This window comes from Malurus melanocephalus, unplaced genomic scaffold (assembly GCF_030028575.1).
Source record: "Malurus melanocephalus ecotype Western Australia unplaced genomic scaffold, MMel_1.1 scaffold_224, whole genome shotgun sequence".
NCBI classification, from domain to species: Eukaryota; Metazoa; Chordata; class Aves; order Passeriformes; family Maluridae; genus Malurus; species Malurus melanocephalus.
In genome coordinates this window covers 263637-279765 of record NW_026623456.1, presented here as the reverse complement: position 1 = coordinate 279765, position 16129 = coordinate 263637, and the positions used below count along the sequence as shown (strand labels likewise).

Genomic DNA, 16129 nt, shown 5'->3' with positions numbered 1-16129 from the left:
GTTGGAAGAGTATCTACCAGATGACTGCAGCACCAGACACAACACAAGGCTGCCTCCACCTCCTTCAGATTCCCACCTCATTCTTCCAGGTGGGATGGAGTCAACGTCCTTCACAGCAGCCCCACGTCATGCCATGGGATTTTGAATTCCATGGCCTTGGCATTTTGAGGAGACTGCTGATCACAGCCCGTTTTGAGCAGAGCTCCCACRACATTCAGGTTTTCTCCTCTCACTGTGTACCTCCCAGCAGGCTTGGGATGGACAGGAAGTTGGGGATGGACAAGAAGCTGGAAACAGACGCAGCCAGGACAGTCTTCCCAGACTGATCAAAGGGTTATTCCATGCCCCAGGAGGCCATGCTCAGCAAATAAAAGCTTTATGAAAGGAGAATGGAAGGACGTTTCTGGTAACTGTGTTTGTCTTCCAAGTGAATACTGTGCACATGGAGACTCCTGAAACAGCTCATCTTCTGCCTGCCRACAGGACGTGGTGACTGAACTCCTGATTTTGCCTTTTCAACTTTTGCTTGATCTGTTAAACTGCCTTTATCCCCACCCACAACTCCATCTTTCCTTTTTCCCCATCCTGCAAGAGGAGAGCAAGTGAGCAGGTGGATGACTAGGAGCTGGCTAAGGTCAATTCWGTCCCAAAACACCCATTCCATACACAGTGAGCCCACAAATGCCCACAGTACCGCCATGATTGCTCCGCYATATTTCCCTCCTACCGAGCAATCTTAATCATTGCAGTTTATTTCCATTATTCACCTTCCTTCTTCACCCACCATTGCGTGTCTGGTCCATCACCTCGGTCTAGCCCAAGCTCTTGCTGTTCCTGGAAGCATCTAAGGCCAGGCTGAACAAGGCTTGGAGCAACCTGGGATAGCAGAAGGTATCCCCACCCATGGCAGGGGGTAGAAGGAGATGAGCTTTAAGGTCCATTACACCCCAAACTCTTCTCTGATTCTGTGATTCTTCRGAGGAGGAACTAACTTTTTCTTCCCTTGAAAAAACCTCTCCTGCCTCTCCAATCCACTGGAATTTTTCAGTGTCAAAACCTATATAAATCAGGAATATGGGGCTGAGAGAGTCTAAACTCTCCAGGCCMCCAAAACCCTGTAGATAAAGTGGGCATCCATGGGATAATAAATRAAAATGATAATCTGCATTCCTGCAGATAAAAATTTGATTAAAGTAAAACAAAATAAGAATAAGTCTCCCATGAAGAGAATCCACAGAGGAGCTCTACAGGGATTGGTGATGTTTAATATGAACATAAATAGACAAGAACAAAACAATGACAARTTCTGCTGGCAAAAACAGTTATTAATTGGTGGCAGGGAAACTGAAAACAGCACAAGGAACCTGGAAGGATCAAAGATGTGGACAACAGAGGACAAGGAGAGGTGTCCCTACACATACAGTAGAGCATGTATGAAAACACACACGAAGTCCTATAAAAATTAGGATGTAAAGACAATMTGAGGGCACATGCCCTCCTACAAGACAAACTAAAGTACCATAAACTGAAGGTGGCAAGAGACATGTTCAAGCAGCAAACATGTTCAAAGACATGTTCAAACAACAACAAACATGTTCACACAACTCACTGAGGACTGTTAAAGATACCACTCAGGGATAAAGAAATCTTTTAGCTTCAAGAAATTATTATTAACAGAGTTCTTTTTTAAAAAATACATCCCACCCTTCCAAAACAACCCCACCACCAATTTTCCACATTGTRCAGCTGGCCATGGCCTTATAAAGGCTCACAATAATGACAGGGAGAGCCATGAATCCAAACAACTGTCACAGGGCTCCTCCTGACTCTGTCTTCACATCTGCAAGATGTTTTGTATAAATATCTGCATTGTTACTGCCTAAAGTCTAAGTCCAAGATCCTTTAAATAGCATTTATTAACCACTGACTATTGACCTCTTCTGAAAATTGACAGTTCTCAGGAATTTCTCAAAGTTCTCATGCACATGAAAATAAACAAAAACGTATCTACAACTGGGGTTTGCAATTTGCATTTGAGTTCTATGAGCCAGGTCATGGAATGCAAAAGGGGAAAGTTTCTTTGCTAGCACTAATACAGAACCCCCTTGATTCAAAATATGGGAAATAAYGCTGGTAAAAATGCCCTGTCAGTGCTCTTGGATCATATCCCAGAAGCAGAATTTGATGGTCCAAGTCTCTTATTTCTGGCATTTAACAAAAAACTACAATTCTGTAAATACACACAAATTTCATCAAGTTCCTCCATCTACCAGAAATATCCTTTTAAACAAGGGATTTCCTCTTGAAGTCACTGAARAAGCGATGCACGAGGGATCCCCAGGGCAGGCATTTCAGCTCTGCTGCATCTCCCGGCGCATTGCCTCCAGTGCTGCCTCCCGCTCCCGCAGGAGCTGCTTCAGTCTCCTGATTTTTTCATCCCGTACTGTCTCATCCAGGTCCGGGGGAGCCACAGGGAAAGCATCATCTCGGAAAGAACCTTCCAGAACTGAATTATCCTCTTCAGAAGTCATTAAACCTGAAATCCTTGGGTGGGTAGCATCACTGTACGAGGGGACCGTGTCCAGCTCTGAGTCCCTCCCTTGGGACACTCCAGCAGAGCCAGTGGGAACACTTGGCTGTGGTGAGGTTGGTGGAGGTGAAACACTCCTGTTAAATGCACTGGAACTCAAGCTGGTGATTTCTAAACTGGGACTTGTGGCTGATTTGATCGAAGTTCTCCTTCTCTTGCCACTGTCTGACAATGGTGAGGATTTTGTTCTCCTTTTCCTAGTCAAATCCTCTTCCGTATCCACCATTATCTGCACAGTCAGAAACAGACAAAATTCACTTCTGCTAAAGTGGGAATCAGCTATTTTTTAACACCAAATTCTCTAAGCATAAAGCTTTTATCAAAAGCTTTTTAGAATTACTGTCMAGAAGGTTTTTTTAGCAAAAGAACAAGCATATTTCTGCTTTTGATAATTTTCTAGCAAAGATTCCCAGCTAACAATTCCAGAACACTGAATTCCTTCCTTAATCAACACTGGATGTCTGCCTTTCCTGGACTTGCTCATCATCTCCTATGGCTGTTTAAGCTCTTTAACACTACTGCAAGACAAAAACTTTCTAATTTGATGGGAAAATTCAAAGTGCAGAAGAATGCTTCACGTCAGCATTCCCAAAACCTCAGTCTGAGGAATAATGTCCATTATCAGACTAAATTCCTCTAAGCATGCCAATAATGTTCATTCTCAGACTACATTCCTCCCAGATGGTTTAGCATTTCAATCATGGAATCACATCGTGGTTTGAGCTGGAAGGACCATAAAGCCCATCCCATTCCCCACCCTGCCATGGGCAGGGACACCTTCCACTATCCCAGGTTGCTCCAAGCCCCATCCAACCCGGCCCTGGACACTTCTAAGGGATGGGTTAATCTTAATATTAAGAGCAGCCATGGATCTGCTCAATTATTAGTACAGAATTAGAAAAAACTGAGAAAGCCTTTGACTGAGTTGAGTAGAACCACACAAAAATGTRGCAGAATGGAAATACTTGGATGGTTAAAATCCTTTCCATGCATTCACATGGAAGTTCTTCCTTGCAGAAGTATCCATCCAATGAGGATGAACTGCAAGAATCATTTTGCCTTACCAAGTTGTCACTGGAACAAACTGTTTCTTCTGGTTTCTCACAGGAGGCCCTTAATGGTATTCTCGTAAGGTAAACAATCTCCTTCTTAAAGAGACCAAATTTCTTCCTTAATTCCAAGTATTGTTTCCAGTGTGGCTGCTCTGAGTACTTCACTTGAATAACCTTTTTCGGTGAATCCATCTTTTCACACTGGATCTGAAATASAGAAACAGTGAGAGAGCCATCAATCACTCTCTCACTCTCTCTTTACATATGAATAGATAAAATATATTATTTTGAAAATAGGTACTAGAAAGAGAGATGAACATTTGTTTTGTCTGCCATTCTCCAAGAGCTACATTTAACACAGGTAACATTTAACACAGGTAAGCCCATTTTGACAAATTACATACAAATTATCATAGGTCAACAGTTGTTATATAACACCCCAAGTACATTGTGGAACATCCAGAAAAATTCCAGGCCAACCAGCAACCACAGAAATAAAAGAAGCAACAAGAAAATCACCTGTTCTGCCCCTTTAAAGTGCCAAAGGAAGAGGAGGGAAGAGCAGGCAGTGTCTTTACTCTGCAATCCAGAGGTTTGTAAATTTAGGGACAAGAGCACCAAATTTGCTACTTCTCACCAAAGTCAAAACAAATGCAAATGCTGACACTCAGCATCACRCAGCACTGAAGAAAATAAAGGTCTTACAGTCTGTTGCACCAATTGCCTAAAATTTGCAAAAATACACTCAGCTGACATTTCTGTTCTGCCTGCACAACACAAGCGATTTTCAGAATGGTTCTTTTCTCTGGAGGCAAATTCATCCTGGCCTCTGGAGCAATTAAAAACATGACCCCCCAATCCTGCATGGGGGGTTTGTGGGACTGGAGGCTTGCAAATTTAAATGTAATTTTAATATTATGATCTTAAAAGAATAAGTCAGTGCAGCCATTAAGGATTTCAAGAGTTCTTTCTGTCTGATGTGGACCCAGGAGTGAAGGATTTCGATCCCTCCCCACCAGGGCAGGGGAGGAAGGAAATGCAGCTCCTGCTTGAGGCTGTGAGAGKGAGCAGAGAATGGAGCTGACAGTGCCACACCAAAGCTGTCTCTGGAGGATGAACTCTGCTCTTCCAACTTGTTTTCCTCTTCTGATGCTGCAAACTTGTCTTTCTCTACCTTGTATCACCCCTACAGCCTAAAGGTTGTGCTGTGAACATGTGGCATCAATATCCAAGAGCCGAAACCATGAACAGCCTCCCTGGAGTTCAGTTACTGCTGATCATTWATTTCAGGAGGAAATCAAAAGCATCTTTCCTCTGCCCCTTTCTTTTCTATGCTTTTCTCACTTGCACAGTGCAAAATTATTGGGGAAAAGGCCATTTACTGACTAAGAGCAACCTTAGAGCATCATTTCCAGGATACCTGTTACAAAAATGCATGAACTCATCAAGAGCCATTTTATCCACATAAAATGAGGCCCATAGAACCACTACCAGACACTGAGGTGGCATGTTTATGATTTATTACCTTTGGCCAGTCTTCACTGACAGCAAATTCCTGCTTAGCCTGAGGTAACACAGCTCCTGCTGCTCTGGGGGAATGGCTCGTATCTTTGTCACCTTGCCACACACTGTCCTGCATGCCTACTGMTGGAACTGGGATCACTCCATTGCAAAAAACGCTCTCAGTGAAGGGCAAACTCTGTCTCTGGATTACAGTGAGATCCTGCTGATTAGCACTTGGTGTCACCAGAGCTGCAGGTGTGGATTTTAATTGACTTCTTAAGCCAGTTGGTGATGAATTTTTGGAGAYTGCACATGGTTTTGCGTCTTCCTCAGACAGCACCACTCCTTCGCTTTTTGAAAACACCACATTCACCACTTTACTTGTTAYTTTATTGACTTCAGTACAATCCATTTGCTTGGATGTCTCCTTTATAAGTGAAGCATCAGAAGAGGAAGATGTTTGTTTGTCAGCCTGGGCTGACAGAACATCAGAGCCTCTTTTGGTCAACAAATAGACTTTCCCATTGTACATGACCAGAGCATTATCTTTTAAAGGTGTGATTTTGGTTTGGCTTCCACCAGGACCATTAGAACAGAGYGGTAAAATATTTGCAGGATTAACTTCTACATTTTTCGTGTCTGACAAAGCTTTCAGGATCTTGGAAGCCACATTGTTCGAAGACTTTACAGGGATAAGACAAGCTGCTGAGAGCGGGGCAGTTTCTTGCACAATCCATTTCATGGGAGTTTGCTGGCACTGCTGCCCCTCAGATGTGACTGGCTCAGCAGAAGAACCAGATCCCTTTTGGGCAGCTGTCACTATCAGTGTCTCTGAAACTTCTGTGGCAGGATTGGGGCAAAAGCTCTGTAAGCGCTTTGGCAGGACTTGGGAGGTTTTCACTGTGTTCACAGGTGACACGTAAATCACCATCGGCGGTTTCATACCGTCAGCCCCTCCAGACGCATTGGTGGCTGTAGCTGCCAGGATTTTTTGCTGTATTGAAGGTGGCAAAAGAGACACTGGGACAGATCTCACTTCTGCATCAGCTGGAATCTGGAGGTGGTGTCCAGAAGGCAGCACTGGAGACTTGATTGTCATTGGGAGGGGTTTGGTGTTCATCATCATGTAGGTTGTGCTGCTTGGCTGAGAGGAGCTTGTAATGGCCACGTTCTGCAAAGACAGTCCATCCATGGACATGCAGCTGCTCTCAGCATCGACAGTTGCACTTGGAATCAAGCTTTCTTTTTCAGAACCTGTCCTAACACTTTCCTGCTTGTCTAATGTCCTTGTAAGAATAATGTTTCCAGGATTAGGAGGCTGGAAAACAGGTATCTTAACAGATGAAGGTACAGTGGTATTGCCAAGCTGTGTCTTAAAAGTAAGATGGACTGGGCTAGGAATGTTTGCATTAGAATTATTTGGCATTGCTGGAGACTGAACTATTGGCACAAAACTTCCAGAAGGTTTAGAAATGGGAAGCAATTTCAGAAGGTTTTTTCCATCTGGTCCTGTTGTCTGAACGACTCGGTACATACAGCCTGCAATGCTTAACAAAGAAAAGGGAAAAGAGAGAAAAATGAAAAGTAGTGTAAGTGAACAAGCATAGGTACTTTAATTCACGAGTAACAGTGAACTCTACACCCAGGGCTGAAGCAGATTAACTCCTGGAAAATGCCTGAACTAATCTTCAGGAGCTTCCTACTAACCTACCCAGGTTTGTATTTCAGACCATCACAGACTGTCTGAAAATAGTGCCAACTTCTACATCCCAGAGTAGCAAGAAATGGTGTCTTTTTCAGATCAAAAATAAGTTAAAAGACCCCAGAAAACACTCACATTACCCTCCTCTTCCCCTCACAAGGCCTTTCATTCTGAAAATGAAACCACTTACTCCCAGTTTCCCAAAGAAGTCTTATTTTTCCCCTTCCCATCTCCCTGTTATTATATATACCCCTCCTGAATGCTATGAATTATGAATTTCAGGAAAATACTGGCAGAGTAGTTGCAGTGCAAGATGAAGCAGAATTTATTTCAGCTACAATAAAGAAATTTGGAAGCAGGATGCATTTAATTTACGGAACAAAGGAACAGGTGGTTTCTGTGGCTCTGTTGCACCTGTCTGGCCATTCTTGAGATAGATACAGACAGAGCTGATACATCCTCAAAGAGATGGAAAACCATCAAATGCTATTGGGTTATAAATATTTTTGAGAACAGAAGTCTAAGTAGGAAAGAAAAGGCTTCAAAACCAAGGAGGAACACATGGAAACAGCACCAAGGACATCTGGAGAGAAAACAGATTTCTTGCAGGTAAAGGTAAGAACTCACCAACAGACAGACCTTGTTAAAACACGTGTTAGTGGTGACTGCTCTAAATGCCAAGATTTTTTGAGTCCATGGCAAGACAGAGAACCTTTCCCACTCCAGGAGAGTTTGCCTGATGCAGACTTTTCTGCAAAGAACTCCTGGACTCTGAGTAGAACAATCTACTGCCCAAAGCACGGCAGAGACACGTGCGGGCAAACAGAGCTGTCCTCTGTTTGCTGGGAAGGAGACCAAACCTCTGCAAGTTATTTCCTGACAGCAGATCCAGAACAATTAAAAGGCAAAGCTGCCAACTCCACCTGAAGTCACCAAGAGCATCCCACTGACTTCCTACGTCAACAGATGCCTTGAGAACACAGACATGGGATTAGTTCCCAGTCCCATCCTGATGACATAACTGCTGTGTTCTGCTTTCTGTCAGGTAGTTTGAAATGGGCATTTTTTTCTGTGTTTTTGGCCTTCTGACTCAGCTTGGAGCAATGTCTGCAAGAGCTCAGTCCTGCATTCCACCACTGCTCAGGAGTCAGCCAACTTCTGCCTTTTCCCATCAAGTGGGAAGTCACAGGAATGCTCTTCAGTCCCAGAGCTGGGCAGCTCCTGCTGGGGATCACATTCCCCTGGGGACTGACACGAACACCCCACTATCATCTGCCCAACACACAAAGGCATCAGACATGCAGAGCTTTTCTCATTGTGACCTTGGAAATAACTCCCACACCCAGTTTGGTATGATGCCTCATTTCTGGGTACAATGTGTCAAAAATGAGATTTTTACATGAGGTATCAATGCAGTGAGCAAGAAATTCTGCAGTACTTTTGTTTTTAACATACTGAAAATTAAAATATGGGCAATATTTCACATGGTTCCTAATGGAAGCTGTCACTGGTGTGCTTAGCAAAATGGAGTTGAATGTTTTGGAATCAGAAATGAGAGTTGAGAAGGACGAGCATTGACAGGCAACAGTCTGACAGAAAACAGTTTTGCTCAAACCAAGAGTAAGGAGAAATATTTGTGTGTTTGAATATAATTACAGCAGAGAAAAAAGAGTTTTGGAGCACTTTGGAATCTCCCGGCACCACTCATAATGCAAACAAGGAACAGCAGCAGCCCCTGAACACTTTGTATCCATTCTCTGCTTTCCATCTCTCAATGTTCTTTAATAATTCCATGATCTACAGCCTCAACTGCTTCTACATATAAGAAGCAAAAGCAAATTCAGAAGGAATTTTTCAGCAAGTCCCACAAACATGGAACAGCTGAACAGAGAAACAGACACTTACCTGCACCCCAACTAACTAGAGCTGCAAATTGGCACCAAGGGGCAGAAGAAACCTCTGAAGAGGCTCATTCCTCCACCTGTCAAAGCAAGGGGACAACTCTAACTTTTGGGCAAGAGGAGGGGGAGCAGATCAGAGGGAGATGAAGCAAGAAAAACAAGGAGAGATGAGCTGAAGATGTATTTGCATCAATATTTTCCTCTGCCAGTTTCTAGCGCTCACCTCCTCGTTCCCACCTGGAGTCACCATTCACCTCCAGCTCAACAGACTTAAAAACTGGTTTTGACTGTGCTACAAACAAGAACTTATAAGTAAATTGAGGGGAAAAGCACCTGCAAAAGGTCTCATTATCCTGAACTTCAGATCATTCTGCTTTCCATGATTACAGAAGGCAACAGTAGCTTTTTATCTCCATGAAAACAGAGCAAGATACCCCAAAAGCATAATTGTCTGTGAAATAACATTCTTTAATTTGAAGTAAGTATCAGGTATTTACAAAAAGCCAAAGGACAGGCAAAGGAGAAGGAAAGCAAAAGTTCAATGAGATACCAAGAAGTGGAAATCACACAGATTTACTCAAACATCTACGACAGAGAAGAAAAAGGGTAATTGCAAAATGTTTACAGCTCTCCAAGTTGAAAATGCTTCAGTGTAACGATCTCACATTATAAACGTTTTTGCAGGTGATACAAAAAAATAACCACGATGAAGTTTCATGTTACCAGAATAAAATAAAGCACTGTCCCCCTACATTTTTGAGTGATGAAGAGGAGATTTAGAAGTTATTTTACTTCAATCTTCAGGCCACTATTTCTTTGAACTAATGAATCTTTAAGAATCCCTCAAGCAGAATGAAAAAAAAAAACCTCCTTTAGTATCCCCTTCTTAGGGTGTCAAATAAATTTCGTTAAAGAACTGGTTCATTTCTTTTCCCAAAGAAAAAAAAAAAAAAACAAAAAAAACCCAGGAAACCTGTATCATGCCAAGTTGTGCTTGGGGATTTCTCCCATAGTTATTGAAGTAGAGTTTTCTCTCTCCTCTTCATCCACCTTCACTTCCCCACCCCATAAGAATAAACCTCCTCAAATCTCATACACTCAGAAATAATTGTGTTGATACGATACTTTAGGAAGGCCTAAGGCAGGTCCATGAACAAAATTTGAGGGAAACAAGTTCATCAAAGAACAAAAAAATGGTGGACTTGTAGAAATCTTATTTAACATCACCAGAGAAATAATCAAATTAAATAAAAACAATCAAATAAAATTCTGTGACATTCACAGAGGAATATGTCAACCAGATGACATTTTTTTGACCCAAAAAGGAGATTATTTCTTTAGGTGAACAGTCTGTGTGCAGCAACATCAACATCTCCCCATGGATGTGGCATTACAGAAGCCAGGAAAGCAGAGAGAACAGAACAAAACTGGGAGATTTATTTCTTTACTTACTTATTTCAAGACAAAACAAAAAAGAAGAAAAACAACGATAATCTACATTTTCTTCAGTTAAACAGAATTCCTGTTTTCTTGATCAGACACAGCAGTTTTACTGTCTAAACTTCTCTCTCTGCTCATTACTCTCAGTAAACAGCACAAACCACAATATCCTGAGTATTTAAATGATCGTCTTTAGTCCCTCATATTTGCATTAACAAAGCACTCATGGAATATTTTTAGGAAATAGGAACCATTTATTTCTGCCAAATAAATTCATTCACCAAATCCAGTGCAACCACCAGCATGTGATTCCCACAGAAATCCTGACTGTGCCATAAAAAAAAACACATCAATGGAGATCAAAAAGACAGACTGGCTCAATTTTCCAGCAAAGTTGTCAGAAGGAATGATGCCCCTTGGAAGAAATTAGCTACTTTTCCATCTGCCTTCACTCCCAACTGTTCCTTTAGGCAAACTTTCATTCACAAATGAGAATGAATACTGACGGACTATGAGCCACTCCAGGGAACCAACAGAATTAATTTCAATGGTTTCAGCTGGATCCAGGAGGTGGCAAAATAACCATATATTGTCAACTGGAAATGTTCACCTAGGGACAAAGTAAAATTAACTGATTGAAGTTTATATATATATATTTTATATAGCTTTACACAGATACTTACTATTATTGCTATTATGTAATAGCTTTATACATATATATACTTATTTTATATATTCATTCCATGTATTAGCTGAAAATCGTAATGAAATAATAATAGCAATAATAGGAAGTATATAGTAGTATATAACTAAACAATATAGAATAATCATCATTACTATAATTATCATCATCTAAAGAAAATCAGGAAATTGATATTGAATTTGCAGCAATCCTGACCTGAATTTCAGTTCAAGCCATCTCTAATGACCTGAGGTTTTATCCTAAACCAGAAGCTTTCAATAATGGCAGAAAAAACACTTTCCATTTGACAGTAATTGTTTCTGGAAACTCTTTCATCACTGGAATAGTCCCTGGAGTACAGATAATTGTGGCTCTGCAAACTGCCAGGAAACCCTCTCTCGGTGTTCTGTCATGAACCACAGCTCTCCTGATCCTTGAGCGGATCCTCCTCCAGGCACAAAACCTCTGGTAGAATCTGAGACCCACCCAATGTGGATCCACCCAATGTGGATCCCACGGCAGCCCTGGGATTCAGAAATCACCCCAAACTCATCCCTGAACACCCAAAGCACCCCGAGAACTCCTGAGAGACAAGGAAAGGCACTGAGAGCCAAAGCACCTCTCAAGCTGCTGGTCCTGCTGAGCTTCCCAACCTAAAGCAGGAATGGAAACACAGAGAGCTGGGCAGCCTGGAAAACTCCCCTGGAATGATTCCAGTCAGGATCACCCAGCACAGCCACGTCTACATGGTGTGATTGTAATGTGGGACCCAATCAGTAAGACTGATCTAGAGAGCCAAGGAATGAGGACAGTGCTGGGGAAGGGTCTGGAGCACCAGGAGCAACTGAGGGAGATGGGAAAGAGGCTCATCCTGGAGCAAAGGGGGATCAGGGGAGACCTTGTGGCTCTGCACAACTCCTGACAGGACGGGCAGCCGGGGGGTTGGGCTCTACTCCCAGGGAACAGGGACAGCACAAGAGCCTCAAGCTGTGCCAGGGGAGGYTCAGGTTGGATACTGGGGAAAATTTCTTCCTGGAAAGAGTGGTCAGGCCCTGGCACAGGCTGCCCAGGGCAGTGGTGTAATCACTACTGGAGGGATTAAAAAAGCATGTGAATGGGACACTTGGGTGCATGGGTTAGTGGTGGCCTTGAAAGTGCTCGGGGAACTGAGAGGGCTTTTCCAAACTMWACRATTCTGTGATTCTCAAAGTCTGACCCTTYTCAAGGTGGCAGTTCTTTGCCATAGCCCTTGGCCTTTCCCCAGTGAGTAGCAGGGTAATTCAATCAGGTTGAACTGTCATTCTGGTCCCACCTTTCACAAGCTATGTGAGAATTGGTGAAACATGGTCAGTCCATGAGGTGCAGGAGCTTCAGCATCACCCAACAGAGCTGGTGGCATCCCCAGGCAAGCTCAGGGAAGATGTCCAAGGGCTTTCTAGGATTTCTGGGGGGACCTTGTGGCTCTGCACAACTCCCTGACAGGAGGGGGCAGCCRGGGAGTTTGGGCTCTGCTCCCAGGGAACAGAGACAGGAGGAAATGGTGTCAAGGTGAGACAGGGAAGGGTCAGATGGGATACTGGGGAAAATTTCTTGATGGAAAGGGTAGCCAAGCACTATCAAGACCTACCCAGGGCAAAGGTGGAGTCACCATCTGTGGAAGTGTTCAAAAAACGAGTGGACGATGCACTTGGGGACATGGGTTAGTGGTGATCGTGGCCCTGCTGGGGCAATGGYTGGACTCTTGATCTTTACGCGTTTTTCCAACCAAAAGAATTCCATGACTGTGAAAGGTTCAATTCCTCTAGCTCACATCCCCACTCCCCACTTCCTGGCTGCCTCACCCGGTTGTGGCCGCAGTGACAACAAACAGCAACAGCCCCCGACGGCAAAACAACCGAAACACAACTGGCGTCAAGCTGGGAACGGCACCGCACGTGAGGCGGGGCTGGAACCGCCCCCAGCCCCGGGAAGAGAGGGAGAGAGAGGGAGGGAGGGAGAGAGAGGGAGGGAGGGAGGGAGGAAGGCATAAAAAAGGAATGGAAATAAAGAGAATGGAACGATAGGGCGACGCTCTTCCCGCCGCCCCCGCCCATCCCGCCGGGGTCGCCGCCGCCCCCGGCCCCCCGTTTCCGGCCGCGAGCCCCGGCGTGGCGGGGGGCGGCGGGACCATACCTGGCGGGGCGTCCCTGCGCGGCCGAACCCCCGGGCCCGCCCGTACTCACAACTGCTGCCGCTGCTCGGGGCTCCGGAACATGGCGGGGCGGCCCCGCCGCGGCTCCGCCTGCGCGTCACTTCCGCCGCGCCCCGCCCCTGCCGCCGCGGCTTCCGGGATGCCGCTTCCGGTAGGAGGCACCGCCCGGCGGCCGCGAGCGGCACCGCGAGATCGGCGCTTCCGGTGCCGGCGGAAACGGGCGGGGCGGGGCCAGGCGGAAACGAGCGGAAACGGGCGAGGCCGGGAGGGGCCGGGCGGAAATGGACGGAAATGGGCGGAAATGGACGGAATCGAACGGAAATGGGCGGAAATGGGCGGAAATGGGCGGAAACGGGCGGGGCCGGGCGGGGCCGGGGGTTCTGTATCGCTCACCGGCACCGGGACCACCGCCTGCTCGTTTGGGTATGAACCACGGGCTGGCCGCGGGACAGCAGCACTGAGGGCAGGCGGATATTTAAATAGGTGATTTGAGTATGCAAATATATTTATCATGGATGCAAGAAGAGGTGTCTGTTAGAGAGAGTGGGGTGGACACATACACACGTGAGAAATACCGTTATCAGTGAGCTTTATGTATAATATATGTGGAATGTATAAAATAAATTACATAAAATGTATCACAATATTGTAATTGTACAGTTGTATAATTATAATTAATTGAGGTAAAATAATAAATTGAAATAAAAGTCATCAATAATGACATAATAATAATAAAATTTCATAACTATTACGAGTTTATATATTTTGCTGTTGTATTATATAGAGGCTATGAAAGGGGTATCTGAGCCTGCGCAGACTGCAAATATACATGTGTACATTCAAGACTGTGAGGCTGCGGTGCATACATACATATATATATATATATATATGTATATGTATATAATGTTCTAGTATTAGAGTATAAATGAGAGTGTGTGTAAAGTATATATGTGTGTATGTGTGTGTTTATGAAATGGTGAGAGAGTGAAAATAACACAAATCATATTAAATGTCAATGTCAAGTGTGTATGGTGCAACATTAGGATAAAAAGGTGTCTGAGGCTGTATAAACACATAGAGCTACAGACATGAATGTGTGTGTATACAAGGRTATAAATACATATATAAAAGGTGTTCATATATCATAGAAAGATTGTATTTTATAATGATATGATTTGATGTGATTGATACTATATATCTATAATATGTGAAACATGTCTGGGTGACAAAGTGGGGATTGATCATAGGTTGAATTCAATGATCCTGGAGGGCTTTTCCAACTTCAACAATTCCATGGTTTGCAGTATCAAATTGTCCCTATTCCATGGCAGGGAATTGTTTCAAAATCACCTATTTAAATTTTGCTTTCACCAATTATAAATTGCTAAAGTGACACAAAATGCAGGGGACACATTTGGCTGCTCTCCACATGTGGAGGAACAACTTGAGAAGCTGTGTCGCTCCATCTGTGTCACATTCTCATTCTCCCTTTTTGGCAGGGATGTGCCCCTGTGGCTCAGATGAAAAACCAGGACCATGTCAGCCCAAACCCCAACTTCCCAGAGCTTCAGCTGCTTCCCCAGCCCACAGCCAGCACAGTGACAATCACCAGTGTAGCCAAACATGGTCCTCGATGTCACATTATCCATGAAGATAGGCCAGGCTGGACATGGATTGGAACAACCCAGACTAGTGGAAAGTGTCCCTGCCCATGGCACGGGGTATAACTGGCTGAGCTTTAACGTCTCCCCCAATCCAAACCATGCTGGGATTCTGGGATTCTGAGGTGTTACAAAACTGCTTGAGAGATTCTTGTCACTGATTTTCATGTTGTTCCTGAAAGACCTTTCATATTCTGTCCTCTCTCTCTCTCTTGCTCCTTGACCAAGATCAYAGAATCCCAGTTTAGGCTGAAAAAGACCAGCAAGTCCAGCCTGTGACCAACTGGACCAGAGCACTGAGAGCCACGCGCAGTCATTCCTTGAACATGTGCCTGGATGATGACTCCACCACCAATGAATCCGTTACCCCTCTCCACCCCAAGCAAGAGAAGGAATCAAAACTCTCCAGATTTGTGAATGTCCAGATTGTGGTAACAAAGGGGTGGAGGGGTGGAGGAGCAGGTGGACATGTTGTGAGGAAACCACATCCATCCCATGAAGGACCTGCACTGGAGCAGAAGTACAAAGACAAAGGAGTAGCAAAGAGGAGATTTTCTGGACTGGCACATGCCCCATGCTCCATTCCCCATTCTCCATCCCCCCTGTACTGCCCAGGGTGGAGGGAAAGAGAGAGTTGGGGATGTGAAGYTGAGACTAGGAAAAAAAAGTGTTTTAAATCTTATTTTTGTTTCTCACCATCCAAACTTATTTTAATTTGCAATAAACTAAATTAATTTTTCCAGCCTCAAGTGGTTGGCCATGACAATTATTGGTGCCATGTGAAGATTATAGAAATCTGGCAGAAAATAATCCCCAYGTGTCCCAACGGGTCCTCAGAGGAGCTGGGGACAGCTGGGCTGAATTTCTGATCATAGCCAATTGGTCAGCACAAGTCTGATCCTGTTCAATGAGGATTTTCATAATCACAAATTCACAAACAGTGGGAATTACTGAAACAACAGAAACACAGGTTTGTAATTGCCATTGATAAATGCACTAGGGCCAATTGAGTGATGATGATGATGATGAACATCATCATGATCATGTAGTGCTAACACTAATAATTGTATGCAAAATGTTACCAAGAAGACATCCCCATCTGGGAGGAAGGAGAGCAGAGTCACCCATTGACTCTCTCCAAGGTCTTCCTCCTCACTATGATAATTTACACCCGATCCATGWGTATGGCATGATCCAGGCATAGCGTTGAGTTATAAAGTTATTCACAGAATCCTGGAATCATTCAGGTTGGAAAAGCCCCCAAAGACCATCAACCCTCCCCTGTGACTGGTTGACTGACACTTTCAGCCACACTGAATGACATGTCCAGGCCTTCCCAGGACATCTCTAGCAAAGAGGACTCCAAACCTCCCTGGGCAATCCCTTCCAATGCCTGACCACCCTTTC

At 44.2% G+C, this 16129-nt stretch overlaps 1 protein-coding gene across 3 annotated transcripts; it reads right to left on the bottom strand.

The window, feature by feature from the left end:
• Positions 1-1245: 1245 nt before the first annotated feature.
• On the bottom strand, positions 1246-13156 carry LRIF1 (ligand dependent nuclear receptor interacting factor 1). Of its 3 annotated transcripts, none has more exons than XM_057374432.1 (5): positions 13043-13156; positions 8753-8828; positions 5168-6692; positions 3655-3849; positions 1246-2819 (listed from the first exon to the last, which is right to left on the bottom strand). In XM_057374432.1, exons 3-5 carry the CDS (start codon positions 6677-6679, stop codon positions 2352-2354), a joined length of 2175 nt encoding a protein of 724 aa, XP_057230415.1. In that variant the 5' UTR covers positions 6680-6692; positions 8753-8828; positions 13043-13156; the 3' UTR covers positions 1246-2351. The 3 variants fall into 3 exon arrangements, with proteins under 3 accessions (XP_057230415.1, XP_057230416.1, XP_057230414.1); XM_057374433.1 differs by having other exon boundaries at positions 13093-13153; XM_057374431.1 differs by lacking the exon at positions 8753-8828 and having other exon boundaries at positions 13093-13156.
• Between the last annotated feature and the right edge of the window lie 2973 nt (positions 13157-16129).